This window comes from Denticeps clupeoides, chromosome 19, assembly GCF_900700375.1.
Source record: "Denticeps clupeoides chromosome 19, fDenClu1.1, whole genome shotgun sequence".
Taxonomy (NCBI): Eukaryota; Metazoa; Chordata; class Actinopteri; order Clupeiformes; family Denticipitidae; genus Denticeps; species Denticeps clupeoides.
The window spans coordinates 12,273,579-12,300,611 of NC_041725.1; the positions used below are offsets into that span (position 1 = coordinate 12,273,579).

Genomic DNA, 27,033 nt, shown 5'->3' on the forward strand with positions numbered 1-27,033 from the left:
TGTTGTTTTGTTTTTTTGGCTTGAATAAAGACTCAGACTTTTTACTGTAATGTTAAATATTAAAAAGAAAAGAGAAATGAAAGGATCGTGACCATGGTAATATTACTACTGTAGAAAAAGTACTTACTGTGAAAAACCTGGTCACATTTGTGTGCCTTACTGGTATGGCGCAACGGTAGGGGGTCCGAAGATGGCCCCTCAGACTCGCCTTGATGTTTCTTGCACCAGTGCGGACCCCGTAATCCAACGTGGCGAGTTGTCCCTGGGGGTCCGCGGTGCTCAGACCCCAGTCTGACCAGTACCGCAAGGATCGCCACTCCAAAGATCATGGGCCACATTTTAACTCAAAGCTTTTCCCAAAGAGGGTCAGATACCTCCAGGCACTTTTTTCTGTCGTGAATCTGTTCTGTTTTCCTCATGCAATTGAGGCAACCCAAGTGTCAGTTCCAGAAGAAAGTTCTAGAAACATACCGAATATTTGCCGGGGTGCATTCCCAAACTATGCCAAGAATATGGGATGCTGATCCTATCTACAAGAGCGGCTGTTTCCTGCTCATCCCCTCCAAAAAACTACAGGAGCAATGGTTACAGGAACACACTGCATCCTCCCAGTACATCATCTAACTTTAATGAGCGCAGACAATGAGTTTGTTGCTCACACTACCCCCCTCCCTGAAAAAAAAAAAAAAAAACGATTTCCCCCATCTTTCCCCTTTTTTCAACATTCAAAGTGAGCTTGTGATCGTTTTTTCTCTTGTGAGGACCTCTATGCAGAGAAGGATGAGGGATTCCATAAAGGCACCATGCTGGGTGTCCTTTTCTCCACAGGCGGACCCCGCTCAAAGAAGGGGGGTCAGGCAGTGGGGGCATGCGGTACTGCCCCCCACCTCCCCGGACAACCACAGAACGTCCTCAACTGAAGCTATTTACTGGCTCTCATTCATTCCCACTGCATCAGCTAACAAAACAAGCGGGCATAAAACAAAACCATTCCCGGAGAAAGATACTCCCCATAGTGACGTGGGGTGGGGGGGTCACCTTTGACCTCACGAGCAGGAAAAATAAAACAGCGCGCCGGAGTGCATGTTGCCTCTTGCGTTGCATTATAATATTTGTAGGGGCAGAACGAGCGTTTCTGTGAGAGTGTCTTTATCATTTATTAATCTATATCCAGTCTGAGGCTGGACAGGGTGCTGTTCTGAAGTATCGCTCCTACTTCTGCTTGACCTGTAAGGTGGCCGCAGTCGTTCAGTCCCAAGGTGTGGCTAAAGGTTAACCGAGTCGAAATGTGAATGTCCTCTTATAACGACAACAATCGTAATAATAAAGTTGTGGCTGAGACAGAGTCTGTTTAATTTGTAGCTGTGAAATGCTTGCCTCTAATAACCTACATTTACATGACCAACATTTATGGCACGTGGTAGACAGTAGGGACAAGGACGGTCCAGCTGGGGCAGCTCAGGGTTACGTGTCTTGCTCAGGGACACAGAAAGTGGCAGTAAGTGGGGTTTGAACCTGTGACTAAAGGGCGTGCTGGACCCAGACCCCGATTGCAATGAAAGGAACAGAGTAACGTCCCCCCCCCCCCCCGTGGTCTCAGTGGCACATATTTGCTTCCGGATGCACAGAAACAGAGACAAAAATTATGATTTTCCTCCAGCAGGTTGTATCTTGCTTGGAGACAACCTGAGGTGCCAGCGGCAAGAAGCAAACACAAATCATCGCTGATCCGACAGTTTATCTGATGTGAAATAAATCTGCAGCCATCAAAGTTGGGGAAGCACGTCCACTCGGTCTGTGTTTCTGAGAAGCTGAGAGGGACATCGAGCACCCAGAGGGACACGTGTCGAGAGCAGCACTCCGATCCATCATGCAGTCTAGCACATTTCTTCAGCGGGCCGTCAGCGCTCCTTCGTCCTTCATCCTTCACTGACGTGTCCTGAAGAGCCCCGAAGTTGGCGGTCAACACTGCAGCAGAGGGCCCTATTAAAAACGCAACCTTTTTCCTGCCTTTTATTAGTTTTCTTTTTTTTTTTGTCATGTCCCTGCAGTGGGTTTTTTTCAGGCTCCGTGGACCTGCGTGTCACAGGGAAAGAATGTGACTCACGGCCCAAGCAGAATACAGTAAACCAACACAACTGAACCTCACCGATGGGCCAAAAAAGTATTTCAAACGCCGGACAAAGCTAGAATGGCTTCCCTCAAACCCACAAAAGAGAACTCGTCTTCACCAAAAAAAAAAAAAAAAAAAAAAAAAAGCATGTGAGGAAATCATAAAAGAAGAATGATGCAAAGAAAAGGAAAGAACACGCAACAGTACAGAAAAGGTCTTCTCTGCCGGGACTATGGACCCTCTGTTAGGCCATTCAGACGTGATTAAAAACGACAGAGGAAAGAGTCTGACGACAGACCAAACAAATCTGTTTCTGTTTTGCCATTCAGCCGGCGTCGGCCATGCATGACACACACAACGCAGAGTGTGAGAAAAACACAGAGAATGGTGACAGGGGAGAGAGAGCGGGAGAGAGAGAGAGAGAGAGAGAGATCTCACAGGCCTCTGCAACGAGGCTGCGCCATGCGAGCCGGGCCCCGATAAACAGGCCGCCACGTTTCTGCACGCCTGCACACGCTGAATGCCCCCTCGCTGCGTCTATTTAACAGGCCGTCGCATTAGCATCTGTTTACCACCACATTCGCGCAAGCTACGGACGCCCGACAGCGGTGGCAGGCATGCCATCAGCCAGAGAGACCAGAATGATGCCACTTACAGCTTGATAGGTTTCTTTTTTTTTATCTCATTATTGTTCAGGCTTTTTAATCGGTACGGTAGTAATTAGTAGTTGCGTTGGTATTGGAAGTAGCAGCAGTTGCAGTCATTTTTTTTAGCTAAAAACAAGACAGAAGCAAAAGCTGCGTTGCCTCCACAGACAATAGACAAATACTTGCACTTCCATTCAGTAACGGACACACTGCACCTTGAATATGAAATGCTGTCCCACACAAGAGGAAGTTATTTATTTTTCCAATGAATGTAAAAAAAAAATTCATACAGAGTGTGCAAGGAAGGATATTTGGTCTAATAACGGAACATCACGCTGCACACAGTTACAGTTGGCAATGGTGGCATCCCATTTGTGTAGTGGAATGCATGAATGCATTTCAACAGTGAGCTCAATGGGTTTCAATGCAATTAGAGAACATAAAAGTGTTGCTGCTCAGTCGCACTCTGGGACGTCCTAAGCCCCTTCCCCTCCTGAACTTTTACCATCAGCATAAACACCCCACCTCCCAGAGCCACTTTCTCTGTTCTGCGCAGCGGCCACAACGCGTCACATTGTCTTTTTTGGCTTAATTGGCCTAATTGGTTTGCCGGCTGGAGAGGTTTTAATGAATGAGCTGGTGTTTCCGAGTAACTGAGCCGGGCGAGGCCATTGTCTTTCGCAGGCAAGGGGGCTCCATGCACAGCGAGACCCAGAGACAATCAAAGAGCTGCAGGCTGTCAGACAAGACCTTGATCAGCAGCGGCCCTCGATCATTAACACTGTCCAACTGTGCCGCGAACAAGCGGCATCCTCGCATGCTGACATCGCGCTGGTGTCATAACTCAGCCGAAACTGCCGGCAATCCAGTCAAATTCACAGAGCAAAATATGAACGCACAAACAGTTACTTCATGAAATAAAACATCTAAAGTTAACATTGGATAATCGAGAGATGTTTTTAAGGACAGAGTTCTGCCTGCCATGTCTATATTAGTCCATTGTAATGCAAAACAAAAATGACCCTTGAACCCGGAACAAAAGAGCTCAGCTTCTTGCCAACAAAGTGGACTGAAAGGACCAGTGGTGGAAAAGGCGGCCTCCACACTGGGAACGTGACCTGCAGGAGGAGAGTGGCGCCATTAGGGATGCAAAGCCCCTATGTGCCTGGATTAAACTGTCAGTGTTCTAAACTCCATGACAGGAGCTCATTTTTGGGAATTATTACACATATTGTATTACTGGACACTCCAGTGTGGGTCAAAACAACTAATATATTAATGTGTGTCTTTGGTTTTCTGTAAAATGTATTTTTATTTATTTATTTTTATTTTTCTGAGCCATTAATTTGATTGCAGTTCTTCATACGTCCACGAGGGGGCCGGATCATTCAGTTCAACACAAACTCTCATTAATTTAGTCCCTAAATGACTACGATAAGATATGACGCTTCTATCAATACTGGATGGTGCATTATATTTTGCAATAGAATATGTGCATAAGAGTAATATAAAATGTAATAATGTATGCTATAAAATATATGGTTGTCTGACAAAACCTCTTCTATCTTCCTCAGTCAAGATGTAAATGAGAATATGACAGGCTGTTTCAAACGAAACAGCCCTTTTTTCACACACACACACACACACACACACACACACACACACACACACACACACACACACACACACACACACATACACACACACACACACATATATATATATATTTTTTTTTTTAGATTTTTTTACAAACATCCTTGAAGATCATGACTTCAAATGAGATATGTAAAAAGATATAGCCTGGGGAAGGAATCATCAATCAAGTGGGGTTTTTTTTGTATTTATTGGCTTTCTTGTTTGGTCTTATTTTTAGTTTTTATTTCTGCAGACAGTCTGGACTGCTGGGAGTCCTCATCACTTTGATTGATCTTTCTCTGAGGAAGCACCACAAATATTATTCTCCCACTTTCTTTTGCTCCTTTTTCCTATCCTCTTCTGTATCAGCCTGTCCTTCATTAGCAACCTTACACCCTACAATGAGCAAATTCTCACTCCTCCTCCTCCTCTCCTTCCTCACTCCAACCGAACACATTCTCGTCTCTCAGTCTTCCCGGCGTGATCACCTGCCAAAACAAACCAGCACTGTGATGAGCGCCGTAAATATGATCGATGGGAGATCTGGTACAGCTGACCTCACAGCTCGAGCCAAAGTCATGGGAGCAGGTGCTGCGCGGATTTACGGCCCCCATCACGTGATCACATCGCAGAAGACATCTCAACCCACTCAACCCACACCAAGACATCCGCCGTGATGAGGAATAAGCCCCACTCGTCTGAGAGCATTGTGCGGACGTTCATCAACCCTCAACATCCTTTGGTTTGCTTTGCTTTTCATGTTTTTGGTTGTTAAGGCAGAGCCACACGGTGGCCTCACGCCTCCAAGGCTATGAGCTCGAATCCCAGCTCTCCTCGTGTTGCCGTGGGTTTCCTCCGGGTTCTCCGGTTTCCTCCTGCTCTCCAACGCCATGTAGACTAGGTAAACTCTGAATTGTAAATCAGTGCGTGTGTGTCCTGCAGAAGTTGGTAATGAAAAGATGATTGGCATGAACAGTTCAGTTCACTTTCATAAATAAACATCTTTTTTCATCCTCATGCTCATTATTATTATTTTTACAACTCACATTCACTGTTTCACTTTTTTATGTTCTAGGACTATTTATTTGCTTATTTGTACATTGAACCTTTATATTATACAGTTGCCATAGTGTCTGTGCTATTGTCTTATCTTGTACTGTCCACTTCCTGCCATGACAATGTAAATTTCCCATTTGTGGAACTAAAAAGGATCATCTTATCTTATTTTATCTTATTACATCTTCATAGTTTCATTTTTTTGCCTAGTTATATTCTAAAGAATATATAAAGAAAAAAAGTCATTTCTCGTTTTTGCCTCAATGCCATTCTTCAGCTGAAGAGCCTTTAATGTTGGTTATTTCATCACTTTACAGTCTGCTTTAAATTATTAAATTACAATGGTTAAATTTACTCGGTTCAGTGCACCTTTCTGGGGTTTGTCTGAAGTTCAGAGAACAGCACTGATGCAAAGTGTGAGCCATTAGCACACATTTATGCATACACACACACACACACACACACACACACACACACACACACACTCTTACCCTTTCTTTTCCCACTCACTGCATAAAACACAGCACGGACCATAAAAATCCATGTGAACCTCAGCAGGCCTGTGCATAGCTGAGATGATTTGTGATGGTCAAGCCTAGCTGACCTGAACCATCTATCTGGCTATTCTGTGTGACCAGCATATTGATCTTGGAGAGCTCTAGCCTTGCCAGATGGTCAGGGTGAAAATTCTGTTCTTGAATTGTAAAGTATTTCATTATACTCGATGCAATGCATAATTATGAACAGTAATGTGATTATATAAATCAAGGGAAGGCAGTTACAGCATTCGAGGTATTCATTCATTCAAGTCGGACCCCTTTGATTAATTTCGACAAGAGGAGCAATTTTAAAAATATTAAAATATGATGAGAACAAGAATTGGCACCAGGAAAAAGTACTTTGAATACGTAAAAATACACACACACTTATATGTATATATTTCCATACAATTTCATATCGCTAAAATTTACACGTTAACCATTGTTATTAATAATATTTTATAATATAAAAATAAATTAAAGCTGTTTTTTATTTCCATTTACGTACTGTCAGTCATCATGTCCCCATCATCTGAATCTCTTTTCCACAATTATCTCTTCAAAGTTTTAAATATCCATTATAGCTAGCTTTAGTCTTAGGAATTCAAATGAATCACAATTATTTGATTGCAAAATGTGTGATTAGTTACTTTTTTATGGCCTTGAATAGGTGAGAGAAAGACCATGTCTTTCAGCCCTAAACCCCAGCTGAACCAAGACCCCGTCTAATATCTTTTAAATCCTTTTCTGTGACATCAGCTTTAACAAGAATGACGTTTAAACAAAGGGGAAGGACATTAATGCCAACTTCATTACTAATTGAAGTCACAGAGGACACCCGAACAGTCAAAAACAAAAGGGGTGTTATGCTTCCCATCTGAGAACTATACTCTGCTTAATGCTGCACGCTTTTCTCTTTGTGTTTTCAGGAAATGCGAGCAGTTGACAATCATGATTGCACCATATGGACGTTCGAGCAAAATACAAAAGAGGTCCATTTAACTCCCTCCTCCCCCCCTTTGCAGATGGGGAGGGTGAAGGCCACTCACGACTCGGGCAGAAAATTACACCGCTGTCTCCACCTTTCGACAGCATGAAGTGGATTGGGAGTGGCGGATCAGACAGCCGTCTGTTAATACTTGGCAAAACTCAAGCCTTGCTTATGTGACCTTGTCCGTGCTAATCGCGACAAGATCGGCAGTAAAGCCAATCCAGTCAGTTCCACACTGCAAGACGGACGTGGACGTGAATAATTATTCTTCCTCTCCACTTGTGGTCCTCTTGGCAGCATTATTCCTCCCACCTCCTAAATGAAATGGTTAATAGAACTATTTCCTGGGAGTTAAGCTCTAGGATCAATGAGATGAAAAGAGGCTGAATGGGATGTGGGGTAAAAGGTGCAAAATGGACTCTTAGCCCACACTGCAAAGCTCTGGGGAAGCCTTCCGCTGAGTTGGAGGTAATTATATCTAGACCAGGATCGCTTCCCGCAAGGCTTAGCGTCCCTGCTGCCACCCTCGGGGGAGGCCGAGTGAGTGCTTTGTGGATCGGATCTTCTGCCCGTCTCGCTGAGAGCGACACAGTCAAGGGAGCGCTCAGAGTTTAGCCTACCAGCGGTAAGCAGCAGGCTGACGTGCTAGAGAAGAAAAAAAAAGCAGTTCCACTTAGCAGTTCAAGCACGGTCATGGCGCGTATAACTTGGCGGTAATGAAAGTGAGGGGAACGAGATGAGGCTGGTCTCCGAGGTCAAGGCTCAAGGCTGCGGTGGTGGCCCGTAATGAGGCTCCGAGGAGGCTGGGCGGACGACAAATAGAGCGCTCTGTCTCCAGCTGTCAGGGCCGCACAGGCCGCCACAAGGATCTCCACCCGCTCCCATAAATAAAAAGGACACAAGTACATCTCCTGCACCGGCGTGACTGCCAATAACTGGCAGAGACGAGCACTGCATGCAACGAACATCCTGCACAAAAGAATCTGTAATCTATTATGGCCAGGGCCCCATGGCAGCAACGTGGAATCATTCATTCAGGTACATTCACCCGCAACATTCAAGCAATGCTCACATTCACAACTATTAATGCAATGTGCTACAGTATTATTAGTATAAAATGCAAAAGTTGACAACTAGGACTGTGCATGCTCAGATGACATCATATGTCTGTGTCTGTGAAGTTGACGCTAATAAATGGTAAGGGGTTGAAATGAAATAAGCTCTGGACTGCAACCTCAATTATCTGCAGACTTCAGCAATGCCGAGTGAGAACATAGAGCTCATTATAAACCAGAATAAAAAAAACAGGAAACAGGTCATCACCATTGGCCTTTTCCAAAAAGAAAAATATGTACTTTATTCAAGACTAGTGTACCGATGTTCTACACTGATAGAAGCTCTTGCAGACCCTGACTCCAGAGTATCCTTGGTGAAGAGATAAACATAGTGCTCTCCTTCTTCACTAACCTCTGGATAAAGTCTATGTTCTGGTGTTACATACTGTTTGAACCTTTTTCTCTGTCACATTCTCTCTGCGGCAAATTCAAACCTCAAGAATAAACCCAACATACCCTTCATGTCTGAAGGTAAACTCAAATTTCACTGAATTGGCAACTGTTTAGGTTATCCTGGTACTTCACCTCGTCTAAGTGAGCCAATCTCTGGAAATGGAGTCCTTGTCTGAAGCTATATTAGACCACATTTGCCTCATTTCCAGGTTAGTGACAGAGGTGGGCGATATCACGAGGATTAAAATGCTGTTTTAAAGACTTTGCCCATGTTTAGTATGATAAATGTTATCCTGTATATGACTGAGGCCTTAAACTGCCTGCCAACACTTGTCCTACATAGACAATTTTACCCATTTGGCAAAGTAGACCGATGCATAATTAATGCATTCAGTCAGCACCCTGACGCATAGGCAGCACCCCCGAAGACTCTGAAAATAACAAATTTAACCACTGTTTAACAGGCATGCATAGATGATAATCATACCCGCAGTTTCGTAGCCACCTTTAATCTGCATCATATCGGTTCATGGTGCACAGCAGAAACAGCATGCAATGCTACTTCTGAGTAGACTCCAGAAGCAAAGTCCATACATTTTAATGACATCCATGCACCATGCAAGTGATTTTGCCTTAAAGGAATCAATCAAACAATGACACACTTTAATATAGACTTTAATATAGACAATAAAAGTCTCACCACAAATGGTCCCCAAGTATCAGCATTTTAATGTCACCACATAAATGTAATAAGGTGGAATTATAATATATATATATATATATTTTTTTTATTAGTCATTTTACATTTATTATCACTCCTCTCAAGCAACCACATCACCAGGTAAGAACCACTCACAATTCAGTAATTACGCCACTGCCTCTACTTGTAATTATGTATTTATTTCCTCTGAGATAAAATGTTTTCTGATTCTGATATCCACTATTCCTGGAAATCAGGTTTCACCCCAGCATGTCTTATTACTTCCACAACATTTTTATGAACAAAAATTGAGCAGCACAACACAAAGAAAGTAAGAAACTGTACCTGTGTAGCCCAAGGAGTTGTCGTCTTCATGTTCAGAGGTGGTGGCCATTGTGGGCCCATCACTTGCCACATCTTGAGTCCCCGTGTCTGTCGGAGACAACACGAGAGCAACTGAGACCCCGAGTATACTGTCAACCGCCAGGGCCTGAGATCCAACACCTCTTGCCCCCAGACACAGGCAGCAGCACAGCAGAGAGACAAGACCCACGTTTGGAGACCTGCCAGTGAACTGCTTTCCAAGCCTCATGCTGTAGTTAAGATCCAAATAAAATATTTCTTCTGATCGATCCAAACTCTAGCAAACGCTTACAGGGCAAACAGCGACCCGATTAAAGTCCCATTACAAGTGGAGGACAAGATGCTGTAGATTGCAGAAGAAGACGTAGCCCTGTTTTTGACGACTGCCCATGGATGACGAGATGAAAAAAAGTTCCCGGTTCTTGCTGTGAAGGTGATGACTTGGCATGAAGTTAGATCTGCTCCTATTCTTCTTCCACACCAAGAATAAGGGTGTCCCTGGAAGGAATCCTTCCTGGACTGATTTGTTGCTAAATGAACCTACTAATCGCAATCAGTGCCCATTCCGCACTGTCATTCTTGCCACCAAAGCAGAGTGACAGACTCATCTTGGATGAGAGGAACATTTGGGGCCAGAGGGAGGGCTGGAAAGAGGGGTTGGGGGGGTGGAGGGCCCAACTGTGCCCTCTTGATGGTTAAGCGTGGGATAAATCAAGCTGGACCATACCCACTTCCATTGTGGGGCAGTGACAGGGGGTTAATTTGGTACGGGTGGGGGTGAGCGAGGGAGCTAATAAAGGGCTGTCTAAAGACTCCAGATGACTGGGAGGCCGTCTGTCAAAAGTGTCTGTTCCCTAAATGAGGACTGGCATTGCTGGAGCCACAATGACAGACAGGGTGACAGAATAGTTCATTTGAGAGCACTTAGGATCACTGGAGTGTACTGGAAAGTGACCCCTATCTTCCCCATCCTGGTTCAATGGAAGCCATCCAGCGCATTTAGGAGGAAACTGGTGTAGCACACAACAATCCATGGACGCTTTCTGGGAGACTCTGTGGGAGTTTTGTACCTTCCTCGTGAGGTGCAACCAGTACAAAGCATTCACAATATAAAGAACGCTATCCTATGACCGGCCTCTTCATTCTCTGTGCCCACACAAACAGTGCAAAAGGTACAGTATGCAAGCACATTTTTTTAAATACATAAAACTGGTAAAAACACATTGGAGCAACAAATAGTGTTGTCTGTCTGTCTGCATCTTGACACCATTCAGTGAACGTCAACTTTATTGTCATCTCACCATATACAAGTACACAGAGAGATGAGATTGCGAAGCAAAAGACATAGAGCAAACACAAAAACATGACAAAAGACATTGTGCACTGACCCATAATATAGTGCAAGTCAAGACAAACCAGGCGGACGAGTAGCAGCAACATGAAAATATATCAGTGTATGGATATATTTAGTATATATAGTGTATGCAATATATGATATACTTTGATAACAATAATAGTAGTAGTAGTGATATGACATGGTGTGATTGAATGATGACAACAATTATACAGCAGGGACATCCTTTTGAAACTGAATTGAATGAAACTCCAATGGAACATTGATTATTCTTATTTTTTTATCTTTTATCTTTTTTTATTTACTGGTCACATGCATGGTTTCAGCAAAATGTCACATGGCTTTCAAAAATGCATGATGTGGTGTATCTGGATGGATTATCAGCTCCCAGTAACCCTTTATAAATGGCTCATCCCACATACTGAATGTAAATGCAGTCGTTTCACAATTTTGCTCCATGAACATTTTTATAAACTATATGCAACATCCCTGACAAGGATTTCAGATGTGAGCATGTCCGCGGCACCGTAAAATAGATACCGAACGAAGGGTGTCGTGTGTTTTTAAACACTTTGGATTTCTCGTGCCCGCCGGGAGGGTGGCACGCGCTGCGCCAGCCCTCCAATTAAACCGCACTTCAGAGCACATTAACAGGTGGCGTGCCCAGCTGCCCCGAGGGCTTGAGGACAAAAAGGCCAGACCTCCCCACTCAACCCCAGCCCACTGCTTCTCCCCTGTTGGCTAATTACAAGGGACCCGCGTGCGGATGGATAGAACACTGCTTTTAAAACAGATAGGAAGAGAGCCCCCCCCCCCCAGTCGACATGCAAACACAAAACCAGCACAGCCAGCTTTCTGGGTCAGTGAGCGGAGGAAGGAGGTAACGTCCAACACCGAGCTGCACTTGCTGCGCCGGACCTCATATTACAATAAAAGCCGTTCCAGGTCGGTCACCGGCTGCCAAAACAACTAAATTGCCTTAAATGCATTTTGTCATTTGGAAATGGTTATTTAAGTTTAAAAAAAAAAACCCTATCCAGAAGTGCCCAAATATTAATGTATTCCTTCTCTGCAGAGATGATCGCAACCTTTAGTCAACACTGAACAAGCTGATTCAGCCTCCTTTTCAAAGAGTTGCATGGACTTAAGCAAATCTTGCATCAGTGATCCGCAGATCAGTGTTAACATTTTTGGAAGCTGTAGCTCGCCTCACCAGGCTTTCACAGGATTGGCACATAAAGATCTGACAAAGGGTTTGTTCATGTAGTCTGCGCGTTCTGTTAGACAAAAGCCAAGGAAAATGAATGAATTGTTCCTCACACAATGTACAGTAATAGAAAAAAAAAGAACATTAAATAGTTACGCAACACGAACACAACAGAAAAAAATACACTAGAGATACACTAGAGTTGTATTGAAATTCCAGTCCTGACATTTTTTATGCATGAAGAATCTGTTTCTGTCCTGAAAAAAAAAGTTTTATTTGCATTCAATATTTTGGCCCTTTGATTTAACATTGTCAAAATGGAAAAGAAGGTAAAATAAACATGCTCTCTTTGCTTTAGGTTTAATTGCCTCTTTGCTCTGGGATGTCGTGAGGCAATCACCCCACTAATAAGAAAAGAAATATCAAAAAATGGAACAGTGCGCTACCCGGTGCTCTTTATTCGCTCATTTCCATTTTGATTACAATTTCCCTGTCTTAGTCAGGGACACAGACTGATAATGGGCTTTTAATCAAGCTGTGTGATTGGAAACGCACAAAAGACCAGACTGCTGGAGGTGTGTGTGTGTGTGTGTGTGTGTGTGTGTGTGACACCAGGAGAACCAGAAAGGCAAAGACATGAAGCAGATCTGAATAATGGGTAGGGGAACATCACAGAGGAGGAGCAGTAAGGAGCACGGCCCGTGTTTGACGGTTTGCATTCTAAACCAGCACCATGCATGAATGACTATATTCATCCCAGTTATCAATATATTGTAATGTTTTGTAGTAAAGGAAAAAAAATCCCATTACAGTATTTTTGACGTAGTATTCATATTGTCACATTATATTGCATGTTTGTAGAATTTCATGAAAGTGCAGAATCCATATCAGACAATGCTGGACTGGCATTTTTGTACTGTGAGTCAGAGGAGTGAAAAGGAGAATTAAGTTGAGGAGCGGGTTTATATCGGAATATTATCACATCTGAAGGGGCAGGAGTCTGCGGTGGGCCGACTCCCTGGTGGATGCCACTGTAGGTCTACCGGAGACCGCAGAGGGAGTCTTTCTGGGCCTGATTAGCCCTGGTCTTTTTGACTGGACGTGAAGGGATTATGCATATGAGCACACAAACACACACACACACTGAAATACAGTGACACAGACACAAATACAGTGTGTGTGTGTCTCTAATTACCATAATGAGGGGTTAGCCGGGTGAACCCAACAGGGTATTCCTATTGTGACATGTGAAGGGGCTGTGTGAAAGCGGAGATCTGAGGGGAACTTGATGGGAGGTGAATGGAGGGCTGGCCATCGAGGCGGGAGTGGTCTGCAGGGGGAATTCTCTATAGTTTTTATATCCAAACAAACCAAAGGCTCCTTTTCTCCTTGACCCCGTAACGTTTCCAGACCCTGTGGGTCCTTGGCACAACGGCAAGAGCCTGTCGAAGCGGGTGAAGGCACAACACGGAACGTGCGGGACAGAGCGGGTCGTGAAGGGTGCCTTTGTGCTCACAACAGCCCTGGCCTGGCACCGAGTGCCTTCAGCACGCCATGAAGAGGACCGCTGTGTGCTGCGCTGCACCCAGCACCGTCGCCTGATCCGCTTTTCAGGGGTTCATGTTTCACAGTCCAGGAGATCAAGGCTGACGACTGGCAGCACAATAACACGCAGACAGTGAAGGCAGCAAATGGACACCTAGCTGTCATATGAACCGACTGCTACCGGTTTTGTGTGAGTGGAAGAATTCCCCCTCCTCTCCAACCGGTCTCTGCCGTACGCAGACAGTTGCAACTCTGTTGTGGTGCAGCTCCCGCTTGTGATAAACTGCTGCAGGCTTGTCTTGCGGCAAAAAGATCAAGCCCCATGTTCTTCTCAGGCACGTAACACCACTGGTTCAACAAGATAAACTGCGGCCCGACAGCTCGTAAGATGACTCCAAACTTTTTCACATCTTTTATACCTGCTCTGATCTAGGCCAGTCGAGAGAGGAACGTAACGCGTCAGAGTCATTGATCAATAAGAATGATACAGAATATACAAGGGCTTCATGAAAAAGAAATTCTTGTTAAGACCCTCAGATCCCAATGGAGGAACGGCACAGCTAACGTGACCCCTCCCAGCAGAAAACAGAGGAGGAACCCTAAATCCTGGAGAACCTGACCACTAGAACAATTTTTTTAAAGTGAAGTGATGAAGTGATTGTCACATGTGATACACAGCAGCACAGCACACACAGCGAAATTTGTCCTCTGCATTTAACTTATCACCCTGAGTGAGCAGTGGGCAGCCATGACAGGCGCCGGGGAGCAGTGTGTGGGGATGGTGCTTTGCTCAGTGGCACCTCAGTGGTACCTTGGCAGATCGGGATTCGAACCGGCAACCTTCTGATTACGGGGCCGCCTCCTTAACCGCTAGGCCACCACTGCCCCTTGGAGAGTGTACAGTGGACAAGCATCCTTTATGGTTTAACATTTTATGTTGAGAAATGCACTAGGCACATGCTGCTTCCTGACCCCCACACTACAGAGAAATGTAGTGCATATATGAACGATCAGGGTCCAGGATCAGGGATCAACTCCAGTTCAACTGTCACAGACACCCCAATCTATATTATGGGAGAATCGCATGATTTTTCAGGAGAAGCTTGTGACTGAACATCTATGACATATTCTTCATATAACAAGAAAATGAAAATGATTATGTGGTATACCAGTAATATGATGTTTTTAATTCTCCTTTAAATAACAAAAGATTAATAAAGAACGTATCGTTACATCACAAAAATAATGTGAATAAATCAATTAGATGTCATGGAGCTGTCCCATTTTCTGCTTTCTCCAGCAAATGAAAGCCAGGCAGGGTTATTCCAGGCGGATCCCAGCAGCCAGAGCAAACGTCCCGAACAAGCGCAGCTGATTAGACACCGAAGTGGAAGAGGCGGAAAATGCGAAGCCAAGAAAAGCCACACCTGAGCAACCAGCACTTTTGTCACGGCTTGTCGCGAGCGGCACAACGAGGGCCGCGCTGGTTTCAGAACGCAGGTGGCCGCCGGCCGCCTGCAGCGATGGCACCGCTACAGCATCGAGTTCCAGCACGCAGCGATGACACGTACGTCAACGCTGCTCATGCTAAAGAACGCGCTGAGCCAACAGATGAACCCTAAAGCTCCGCAAACAAACACGCGAGGCCGCGCAAAGTATAATTAAGCCGAAATGATTGCAATTTGAAGGCTCCTTCGCAGGTACGGGCCTGCCTGGGCTGGCACGTGAGGAGCCATGGTGCAGATGTCCGTCACCGATGTGCGCGGCATTCCGCATCGCGGCGGGCACACGGGAGGAAGGTCTGTCCAGGCAAACCGCCGACTTTCAACGTTCTATAAACACGGAGGATGAATGGCCCTGTTTTCAATTCTCTTAATAAGCCTCTCTTGTTGCAAATACAAAAATGCCGATCAAGTGTGTTTACTCTGCTCAGTCTCTTCTTCTCCTTTACACAATCGAGGGCTGTCAGCTTCCGTTGAAAGCCAATCAGCATTGAAAAGCTGAAGGAAACGTGCGTCGTCTATAGCCTCACTGTCTAGAAACTGTAAAGGCGCCATTTGGCAGCGATTCCATCCCACGATTAAACGAACGTGATGACAGACTACCCGGGGCAGGACCAGAGCCAGGCAGGAGGGAACGTAAAGCCAGGCTGCCCCTGCGCAACTAGAGCCACCTTCCTTCGGGCGGCTCCTGTCACCTGCACCGTGTCAACAATGAAGTGGAAATATATTTCGAGCTTTAATTAGGGAGCGGCTCACATTTCTCTCGTTTATCCTGCACATCTGCCTTTGATGTCGTGACAAATCTTGCATCAGTGCCACACAAAAGGAGGGATGTTATGGGATAAACAGATGAGGTATGACTGAAAAGGTGCAGATTTGGACGCCACTGCATGCTGCCCTCGCCAGTCAGCCATCATGCAGATAAACGACCTGGATAATGATGGCTGTGTGTTACAATTTAGTGGTAAGCTGAAGAGCACATATGGTAAACAGGGACGTTCAAACAGTAATGACGGTAGCATGTGTGCAAATAACAGCCCATAACTGTAACTAACAAAGAACAGCTGCTTTAATGACGTCACTATTTTATTTTATTTTTTTATTTTTTCAGAGATGGTTATTTTTCGTGCATTTGGCATCGAGTGACACGACCATTGACAAGAGTGGCAAGCAACATTTTTGTCATAGAGCAGATACCATCTGATCCAAGGTCAGGCAAGTTGACCAACCAACACAACACTCTACAAAACTCTCACAAAGATCAAAATATAAAAATATTTTTTAAAAAGATGCATGGCTGTTGATGAATGAAAATGACCAAATTTTAAGAAATCAGAATTGTAGTGGAAAGCCAGATCATTGTTCCAGAGTGAAAACATTCTTTTCAGTTGTAGATGAACTACGGCCTCGTCCAGGTCTCCTGATGTACTGGCCTGTCTCCTGGTAGCGCCTCCATGCTCTGGACGCTACGCTGACAGTCTCAGAAAACCTTCTTGCCACAGCTCGCATTGATGTGCCACCCTGGATGAGCTGCACTACCTGAGCCACTTGTGTGGTTTGTAGATTCAGTCTCATGCTACCACTAGAGTGAAAGCACCGCCAGCATTCAAAAGTGACCAAAACATCAGCCAGGAAGCATAGGAACTGAGAAGTGGTCTGTGGTCCCCACCTGCAGAACCACGCCTATATTGGGGACGTCTGGCTAATTGCTTATAATTTCCACTGTTGTTTATTCCATTTGCACTGCAGCATGTGAAATTGATCGTCAATCAGTGTTGCTTCCTAAGTGGACAGTTTGATTTCAAATAAGTGTGATTGACTTGGAGTTACATTGTGTTATTTAAGCGTTCTCTTTATTTTTTTGAGTGATGGAACAATGGAACGAAAAGCACAACGCATTTGCTGATATACCTACAACATAAATATTTGCAATATCCAGCAGACTGTCATCCAAAGGAGCCTGAGAGTGGGTGTGATTCTTGTGAAAGATTTAGGCTGTGAGAATTTACAGTCGGCGGAGCTAAATCATTTATGGCCTGGTCCCGTGGCAGGCGAAAATGCAGCGTCAAACCATTTCTGAGGCAAGCGAGTTAATCTCAAGGTGGCAAAGCAGGTTTCTATAGTGCAAGCTCATGCACCCCAACAAACACAAGTCTTCTTTCAGTGGGAGCAGTGCTAAATCACACTTTATTAGAAAGTTATAGTTACAATTATTTCACATTACTCACTCTGTCAACTCTTCAGCCCAGTGCATTACCAAATCCAGACTTGTTTTCATTGCACTCCCTGCTAGAGGCCTTTCAAATTATGGACAGCATAATTACAGATCATAACAATACGCGCCTCCCATACCTGCTGCTTCTGAATGAATATAGTGGAAGGCATGAAGAAAAAAACCTCCCAGGGCAGGTAAATATATTATTATGTTATTTGCAATATAATTTAAAGTCATAAAATCAGCAGTCAGCACATCAATTATTCAGACCATCCCACGCTGATCAAATTTGTAGACGGCTCAATTATTTTGCAAATCCAACTGCTTAAAGCAATGTTTTGTGCAACTTGTTTATTCATATGCCTTTGGACCACAGATGTAAATAAAATGCTCTCTTAAAGTATCAATCACCCAAATTTGAGCAGTTTCTACAGACAACATATGACAAAAGACCAAAAATGGCATTAAAAACACATACTTTGGATGTGTTTGGGTCACTTTTCGTCAACACATATAGTTTTGTTAGTGCTTACAGTATGTAGACTACATTGAAAGAACAAATTATACACTCAGAGAAAGATAAAAGGAGGTTTCTTTGAGTAAGAACTTTATACTGTGTGCAATATTTAGTAGGTCGGAAAAATCCTACTGCTTAAAGCAATGTTATTGTGCAACTTATTTATTCATATGCCTTTGGACCACAGAGGTAAATAAAATGCTCTCTTAAAGTATCAATCACCCATATTTTAGCATTTTCTATAGATAATATACGACAAAAGACCGAAAATGCATGAAAAACAAATACTTTGGATGTGTTTGGATCACTTTTCGTCAACACGTATAGTTTTGTTAGTGCTTACAGTATGTAGACTACATTGTAAGAACAAATCACACACTCAGAGAAAGATGAAAGGAGGTTTCTTTGGTTAGAAACTTCATACTATGTTCAATATTTAGTATAATTCTCATGCTTTGATCAGAGAAAGTGCTGTCAAGCCTTGTTTTTTTCTTTAATGAACCGGTGCTCAGGAGACAAATACACACCAAGCCTTTGTGACAAACAGAATAAATGGTTTAGCAGAGTAGTTGTGTAAAATTCATTTCTCCTGCCAGACGCCTTCAGGGCGTAGGTGTTGTCTGTCACTTCTGACATCGAGGGGAACTTTATCCCCTCAAGTACATTCATACATTTAGAGGCATATGTTTGCATTCATATGTGAGGATCAGATGTCACGTCTATAACTTGTACGCATCATTACCTAAATGCAGAAGAAATTTACTATCCCTGACCCAAAGTTAAATTACTATTTTCCTCATCGGGAGCTGCAAAAAGGCAGAAAGTTTGTGCCAGTGCCTAATGAATAGTTTTTACATGGCTCGGTAGTAGCCCATGAAACGTATCGAAACGAATGCACCGGAAAGAGCCGATCGTAAATTCTCAGAGGGAGCGTGAGACGAAACCAAAAAAAAAAAAAACAGAAAAGAGTGCAGCTCTTGCCGTGCCCGCTTCTCTGGCTTCTGCGGAGCACTCACTCGCTCCCCTCTGCAAAACAAGCCTAATTTATTAGCAGCAGGTGACCCGTTGGCTGCAGTCGAATTGCTGATTGACAGGCTTGAAGCAGTGCTTTACCATCTGCTTGGCCTGTTAACACTGGAAGAGCACTAAAAAGTCAAGCATGATTATAAGTGTGTGTGTGTGTGAGTGAGTGTTTGTGTGTGTGTGTGTGTGTGTGTGTTTAGGCGCATGAGAGAGGCAGGCCTTGAAACTTGAAAGCTTTGGAAGTCGACCCACACACCACACTGTCTCTAATGCTATTGTTCATAGGCCATTTGCAGCACATTTACACAATCATCAATCACATGGCTTTAGGGCATGAGCTGCAGTTTGCTACATTTATGCATTTAATAAGTCAAGAATGCCACAGTGTCACACATCTGGCGTTAATATGGCTGCTACTGCCTTCATGTGGACTTTCAATACTGAGAATTTTGGCCCAGTTTGGCCTCTTATATTAGTTCAGCATTTGCACATGTGAAGAGGAGGTCTGGTTTGTGGCGTGTGGAATGCGGGTCACTTCAGCTAAAACATAGCTTGACTATTTTCACCACAGGAGTGTTATCCTTTTAAAGACAAAGTAGGTAACAGTGTAAGTCAGCATCATTGCTGCAAGTGAGATGAGACGTAAAGAATTAAAAGAGCAGTCGACTGTAGTTGAAATAGTAAGTACACTGTGATTAGCGGTCAGCATGCCTAGTGGGTTAAACGCCTATAAACCCGATGGTCACAAACCCACAGGTTCAAACCCCACTTACTACCACTGTGTCCCTGAGCAAGACACTTAACCCTGAGTGTCTCCAAGGGGACTGTCCCTGTAACTACTGAAGTCAATCTGGATAAGGGCGTGAGTTCTATAACTGTAAATGTAAATGCTTGTCCATGCCTCCCATTTGGCTGATAAGGACCTTCGGCTGGTCTCGTCCGTGGCAGATCCGGGTTTGCATACAAACAACGAACCAGCGGGATGGACGTGTGTGGGGGATTACTTATCACAAAGGTTAGGAACAGGGACAATGAATTTTTCTCCTTCTTTGACATTCCCAGGCCACACGACCGTCAGTGTGACACAGTCTAACACAGCACTCTCATGACAAAAGGCAGCAAACACACGTGGCAGAGTTGGCAGAGCACACAAAATACAAGAAGAAAAAGAAGAACAACACCTATTCTGTGGCTAAAAGTCACTCACATACTTCTAACTGCAGACCACAGTGGCCTGAATGGTAGCACCAGTGGCTAAATTGTACAAGTAATAAATGTGTCTTTCTTCCCATGCTCTTTGCTATTCCGTAACTGCCCCCAAAGTCGATGGAAATCGGTTTCTGACACCTACTTTTTTTTTGTTCATTAACAATTGGCCCAAACAATGCCTGATTCAATGCTGCAGGCCCACATAAACATACAAAGGCAACGGAGAGAGCGACAGGGACCGTGCGGCTCTTCAGACTTCCAATTAGCAAATTAATTCAAATGGGTCTCATTAATGCCCGTGTCTGGGCTCGAAATGTCAGTCTTCATCAAGGCCAATTAGTCTCAGTTAAGCTGATGTCCCTCTCTTTCCAACTGTGTTTCCATCGTCCAGACCTTCCTTTCAGAGATGCTGTGAACTGCCCGTCTGGGCTGTGGGGTTGAGCCGAGCTGCGTAATTAATGCAAAGTTCATAGAATGTTTATATCGGGGGGATCCATAGGGTTCAAATTCCTAAAAGTTCCATTCTAACTTCTCAATGTCAAAAAAGAGTGAATGAGCGTCTGTACATATCCCAGAATATACAGCTGTGTGTGTGCGCTGTAGGAAAAATGGCTGAGGAAAAATGGCTGATGCACACACACACACACACACACACACACACGTCCCCGACACACTCCTCGACCCGTGAAAAACATCTGAAGAGAGTATGTGGTCTTGCAAGCAGACTGACTGCACAGTCTGGTAGACACCGGTACATCCTGAGAGTCAGGGTAACCCAGATGAGAGAAGGTATGCCGGCCTCAGTGAAACACCATGAGCAGAATTCATGACTGAAAGATTCCACCCAAATGGCAAGACCCAAATTCAAAAGAACACAGGTCCTGCGTACTGTACACTGGTCTTTGTGCATGTGGTTGCATCATTCTTATTCTATTTGAAACACAAAAAATGCTCTGACTTATCGTCACAGACACAACATGACAGAATGTAGGATTTTATTCCCACTTGCCTCATACATCAAGGCCAAACATTTTTGGTTGTGATTTTGCTTTTCATAGAAGAAAACCACGCATTCATTTCTCCTCGCTCATCATTAGTTCTGGGTTGTTCACATAGAGTATATCAGATGAATGCACAGTTTATTCAGAACATTTCATGGTCAGATGTGCAATCGACTCCTAACATATCATGATTTTTATAAGATTGAATAGGTCACAAAGATATTCTGTTATCCAGGACATTTGTACACATGTTCTGGAGAATTCTACCCCTCTGCTCCAATGGGTTCACCTGCTGGTCAGTCTCAGCGGATAGGGATGCTCTCTACATACAAAAAAAACCAAAAATAAAACCCACAACTTGTTCTTCTGAAGTGTCGGGCTCCATATTTGCAATTAACACTTCATCGGGACATCCATGGAAAACAAACACAAAGCCGAAGCCACATCAGTGAACAGGCCATAGTGCAAAAACACTCAGACACAGCCGTCTGCTTTTTGGTGTGGTCAAGAGTCAGGCTACCATTCGCATGTCATGTATTTAAGGAAAATGTTCGCTCATCACCCGCCAACGTAATTATAGAATTTGAAAGTCTCAACAGCCTGGATTAAGTGCGTTTGCATAAGATGTTGTTTTGATTGTGGCTTTTTCTGGGTAAGGTTGCATGTCATTTGCAAGGCAAATATGTCTATTCCAAACACTACAATGAACTCTCTGTAGAAATGTGTCTGTGCGTCTATAATAAAACTTTAACTGCAATGAGCTTCATTTCAAAAGTATTCACTTCCCCCTAAATCATATATGTCGAATACAATCAGAAAAATACTGAAAGCTGCGTTGTTCATATCAAGTAATAAATCAGTAAGGATTTTTGTCTATTAAATGCCATTAAATGCCAAATATCCCATCAAGCTTTTTTAAACTGAGTTAATGTAATATTGCTGATTGTCTGTGCATGACTTTTTCATTAACGCACCACTCAAAATGCATTTCCCCAAGCATCTTTATCCCATTTGACTTTATTCACACTGTTCAGCGCCATATGTCTTAGCTGAAATGACTCTGAATAGCAAAGTCGGCTTCTTAAATTCATGAATTATTGATCGGTCCCTCCATATTCATGAACGTAAGCAATGTCACAGCTGGAAATATAAATCTAGCGCTGCTTCGACTGCTGCAAGGAGACATGGGGGAAAAGCAGTTGTTGCACTGCAAGGTCAGTGTTGACTCCGACACTGTCACAGATAATCGCTGGTGCACCGGCTGGATTCGGCATTTGCTCTGATTCGTATGGAAGGGAGTATCCTGAACTTTTGGCCCACTGTCCCGCCTCTTTCCAGGGCTCCCTTCGGTGACACTCAGCGCCACAGCGGCCAGCTGTCATCTCCAATATGCCTACCATCACCACCCATTCAGGGGCCAGTGTCGGTCATTAGAATATCATTATCAGCCAGATCCCTAGCTCAGCTATCCACTGTGGGTCCCTCTAGGTCAGAAAAATGAGCGGCCTCACCTCTGACCTGTAATTTGCAACGAATCAAGCAACAAATGTGTCATGCATACATGCAAATTCAAGACAGTGTTCCAACACACACAAACAGAAACAGTACAGAGACGACACTCAAAAATGATAAATATGGAATCATTTTTCATCAATATGTGTAAAATGTCCCAAAAAATGGATGTTATAAACAAAGGAAATGAATATTTAGTCAATCAGAAAAAAAATGAACCTGCCACCTCTACTGTAAATTACCTAAATTAGAAATGGGGTTCCTTGATACCATTCTCGACATGCAGTTTTTTTTTACAAATATCAAAACATTGCAGAATGCATCAGCCGTTTGTGTAAACTGTGTAAAAAAAATTATTGTTGAAAATTACACATTTTAGGCTTGCTGCATTTTACACTGTAGGTACTTATATCTAATGTCTTATTAAGGACCTTAAAATTAAATGTAATGACATACTCAGTACATAGAAAAGAGTTCTATAATTATTCTAAAATTAATATGCAAAAAAACACAGTTACATCTTTAATGCAAAACGCAAATTGAAATACCCATAATTTTTCAGGCAAAATAAATGCAGACACGTTGTCGAGAGCATTTTCATGTTCTATTGTTTACTGGGGACGGTTGCATGCCCTTCACTGTGTGTTCATTGGTGTGAAAATGAGAACAGACCAAGGGATAAAACACTTCAAGGTGTAGTGTGATCTGACTCCCTATCCCCTTGGGACCTATTGCAGTCTGAACCGACCTCTTGACCCCAACCAGATCCAGAGTAGCCCTTCCCCACCCCCCCCCAACCCGTCCAGAGCGTTTCGTAGCTCCATGTTTATTCTCTCCGCCGCTTCCACCTGTTTTTTCACTTCCACAGTTAAAAGTTTCAATTCCTCCGCCATAACTCACAAGCTGCTAACTCAGGGCTTCTTTTCCACTCAGTAAAGGCTCCCCAGGGAGCCCATGCAGCCGGAGAAAAGTTCAAAGGCAGCGTAGCCGAGATAAAGCACACATGACAATTGTCTTTAAAATAACCACTCTGCTAATGTCGGGAGAAACGGCCTCTCGCGAGGGCTGCCGAGCCAAAAAAACGCGAGCAACATGTTTTCTCCACTGATTCAAAGCGTATCTAAAAAAAAAAAAAAAGAAGGAGGGAAGCATCCCCTGATTTACAATCCGGTTTGCCCTCTACCTGCACCTGACACCTGCCGTCTCCTCTCGCCAGATGTTAGCGCACGTGCGATAACGCGGGGCAGCGAGAACAAAGTAGATACAGTGACCTGTAGCATGCCAGAGGAATTAACGCACACACACACACACACACACACACACACACACACCTGCAACCTCCTCCCGCTCAGGTCGCATGTTTCACCAGCCTCGGCCCTGACCTTGTGTGACAGGTACAGTAATTGAGATTCGCTTCTCACTGATATCTAATTAAAATGTTCGGAGCGTTCGAACGCAGAGAGACAATAAGACAGAGGGAGGGAGGGACGTAAGGAAGCTAAAGGGATAAACACACAAGATGGATCAAGATGGATACTTGAAGATGGCCGAGCTACGCATAAAGCAATCGCAGCATTCCTGGTCACTAAAAGAAAGTGGTGGAAAACGGTCACAGGGCCTGGAGGAGCGAACAGGCTCCAGTCGTGTCTCAGAACCTCTGCTCCCCTTTCTCCAGTCACAGAAGTCAGTTGAAGCTCTTTGAGTTCATCTATCACTCCCTTTATTCGCCCAACCTCTCTCCCAGGGCCAATCCACTGCAGACATGGCTCTGTTGCCATCTACGGGATGAGTGAGTTAAATCTTTTCTTTCATGGGGCATTATATCCGAATTTGAAAGCAGAGAGCGATAGAAAACTGTGTTCGATTCAACGTTTCTGACGCTGACTACATATAAACACCTCTGTGGAATAATTTTTACAGTCTGGGTGTTTATTATCCCAGTACATCCTGATAAGCATGACTATTTAATGAACCCTTACTGTATCCTACATTCATTACATGTAACATTCAAACATTTTTCTAATAAATGTACAGTGCTACACAATGCTTTTTAATTACAATTTCTACACAGCGGAAGTCTGTAAATAACTTTCTATTTTGTGTAATCGTAAAAAAAAAAGTTCTCATGACGTGTAGCATGGAATTTGGCTTATGCAAAATTCATAACTCTTTTATTACTATCCTCCTGAGGAAAATAAATAATGTTTCCTGGTCACAAGCAAATCTTATACAGACCAGCCAGCCAGTGCATTCAGGGGGTTGTTCCTACAGTTTTTTATTCCATGGTGACATTTTGTGAACACAGGGAGTGGTAAGAAACTAAAAACATTTAGCTTGTAAAACAAATTTGCACTCTGTAGCCGACCGGGAAAAGCATTCAAACATCATAAATAACTGGCCGCTTTCATAAAAACAAACTAAAAAAAAAGAGAAGGACTAGTTAAAACTAGTTAGGAACCTGTCGACTCCAAATTCAAAGCATTTTAGACATATTTATTGAGGTTTTTTTTTATAAGGTACATTTATGTGGGTGGTAGTAGCCTAGTGGAACCTATGAACCAGAAGACCCGGGTTCAAATCCCACTTACTACCATTGTGTCCCTGAGCAAGACACTTAACCCTGAGTGTCTCCAGGAGGACTGTCCCTGTAACTACTGATTGTAAGTCGCTCTGGATAAGGGCGTCTGATAAATGCTGTAAATGTAAAAAAATAATAATAATTCCTTAAACACCATTACACAATACAAATGACTTCTCAAATTGGCAGCCACTTTTTTTCTGAAATTCTATTTAATGTGTGGAGGAGAAAAAAATCTAGGTTGAGAGCCAGGTTATTTTCATAGAGTTAATAAAAATGTCACTCAGCAGCCAAGGCTGGAAAAAAAGACTTGTCAACTGACGTTCACGAGAAGCTGTCTGGGACATCGTTTTTCAGTCCAGTCCCACTCAGGAGCTTGAAGCAGGCATGGCTAACTCATAATTAGAGAAAAACAATTCTGAAAGCATTCTGATGCCTTAATAATGTGTACAGCAATATTAGAGGTTGGGCCATAAATGAAAGTTGCTTTTTTTCTCTGCACATTAATAATGTTAAAAATTTAGGAGACTAATGTGGTATATAAAATACTTTTTAGTTTTACTTAATCACTGTTTTAACATTATTGTCATGGTAGTACTGTGTTGTCGCTCACTATATATTTTGCTTCCATAATATGTTTAATTAAAACAATAATCATTTGATAATATAACATGTTTTGTTATGTTGGCTATGAAACAGCCAGATCCTAGTTCAGAGGGACTGACGGAGGCATATGTTTCAATATCATATTTTGCTATGCCTCTGTTTCATCATCGCTGTGCCAAAGACACCCAAAATGCATCCAATCAAGAGTCTTCAGTCAACCAAGGACATGGTGAAGGCTGCACACGATAAGTACTTCAGGGAAAAGGTGGCGTTTGTTTTATTTATCACCCGCCGCTGCGCGCTCTAATCTCCTCCGCGATGTCCGTTCATTCATGTGATTCAGACAGACACCTGGACCATCAAAACGGCTCCTCTCTGGATCCAACAGAATCAGCTCAGCATCAATGATCCAGGACCAGTCGCTCTATTTAACTTCTACCACTTCCAACTGAACCTGGGTTTAAAAAAAAAAACACTGAGCCACAGCAGAACTATCTGCAAACAAGATGTACTTCTTGGTAATGATGGTGGCCTGGCTCTTATCACACTATGGATTGTATGAGCAGGTTGTGCTCACGCATATGACCATCCCAGGGATGCATGCAGTGAGGTTTCTCCACACTTTAAACCTGCAGCCTTTCATGCCCCCAAATGGTCACACACACTGTGGGAGCTAAAAGTAAATGAATGGCGGCTAAACTATGACATACTCCATAAATCACCATTTACAGAGAATGGAGAATTCATTAACACACTAATGTAGTTACTTTGGGTGTGCTTTAGCCTCTTATTTTGTACGTTTTGTAGTTCTATCTGTGTTGACAGCTACAGGTTTAAATTTGGAGTCCATTTGGAATTTATTATATCATAAGCTACATACAAAAAAACCCCAGACATGGTCAGAATCAAGATGCCTCAACAAGTTGCAAAAAAAGGCAGCGGTACGTACGATACAACATGATGCAGAGGCACACCTTCGATAGAAACAACACGGTTGCTCTGCAACTTGAGGGCACGGACTCACCCAGGGCGGGGCGCTAGCCCATCGCAAGCTGAACACAAACACACACGCAGACCATTCACTCACACAGTCCCGCCTACAGACAACGAAGAGCTCCCAATTCATGTCCTTGGACGTTGTGAGGAAACCGGAGGACCTGGTGTAAACCCACACAAACATGATAAGAACGTGTAAACTCCACAGGCACCGGA

At 43.5% G+C, this 27,033-nt stretch overlaps 1 protein-coding gene across 5 annotated transcripts in view; it reads right to left on the reverse strand.

Moving 5' to 3' along the window:
• robo1 (roundabout, axon guidance receptor, homolog 1 (Drosophila)) overlaps nucleotides 1-27,033 on the reverse strand; it is a 217,170-nt gene that overhangs the window by 129,932 nt on the left and 60,205 nt on the right. For 2 of the 5 annotated variants that reach the window (XM_028961527.1, XM_028961526.1), the window contains exon 3: nucleotides 9,535-9,621. The exons of 1 other annotated variant lie outside the window; for it this stretch is intronic. In XM_028961527.1, coding sequence (XP_028817360.1) covers nucleotides 9,535-9,621 — 87 coding nt within the window. Of the gene's footprint in view, nucleotides 1-127; nucleotides 474-9,534; nucleotides 9,622-27,033 lie in introns of those variants that run through there. 2 more of the 5 variants (XM_028961525.1, XM_028961524.1) reach the window with 1 other exon arrangement.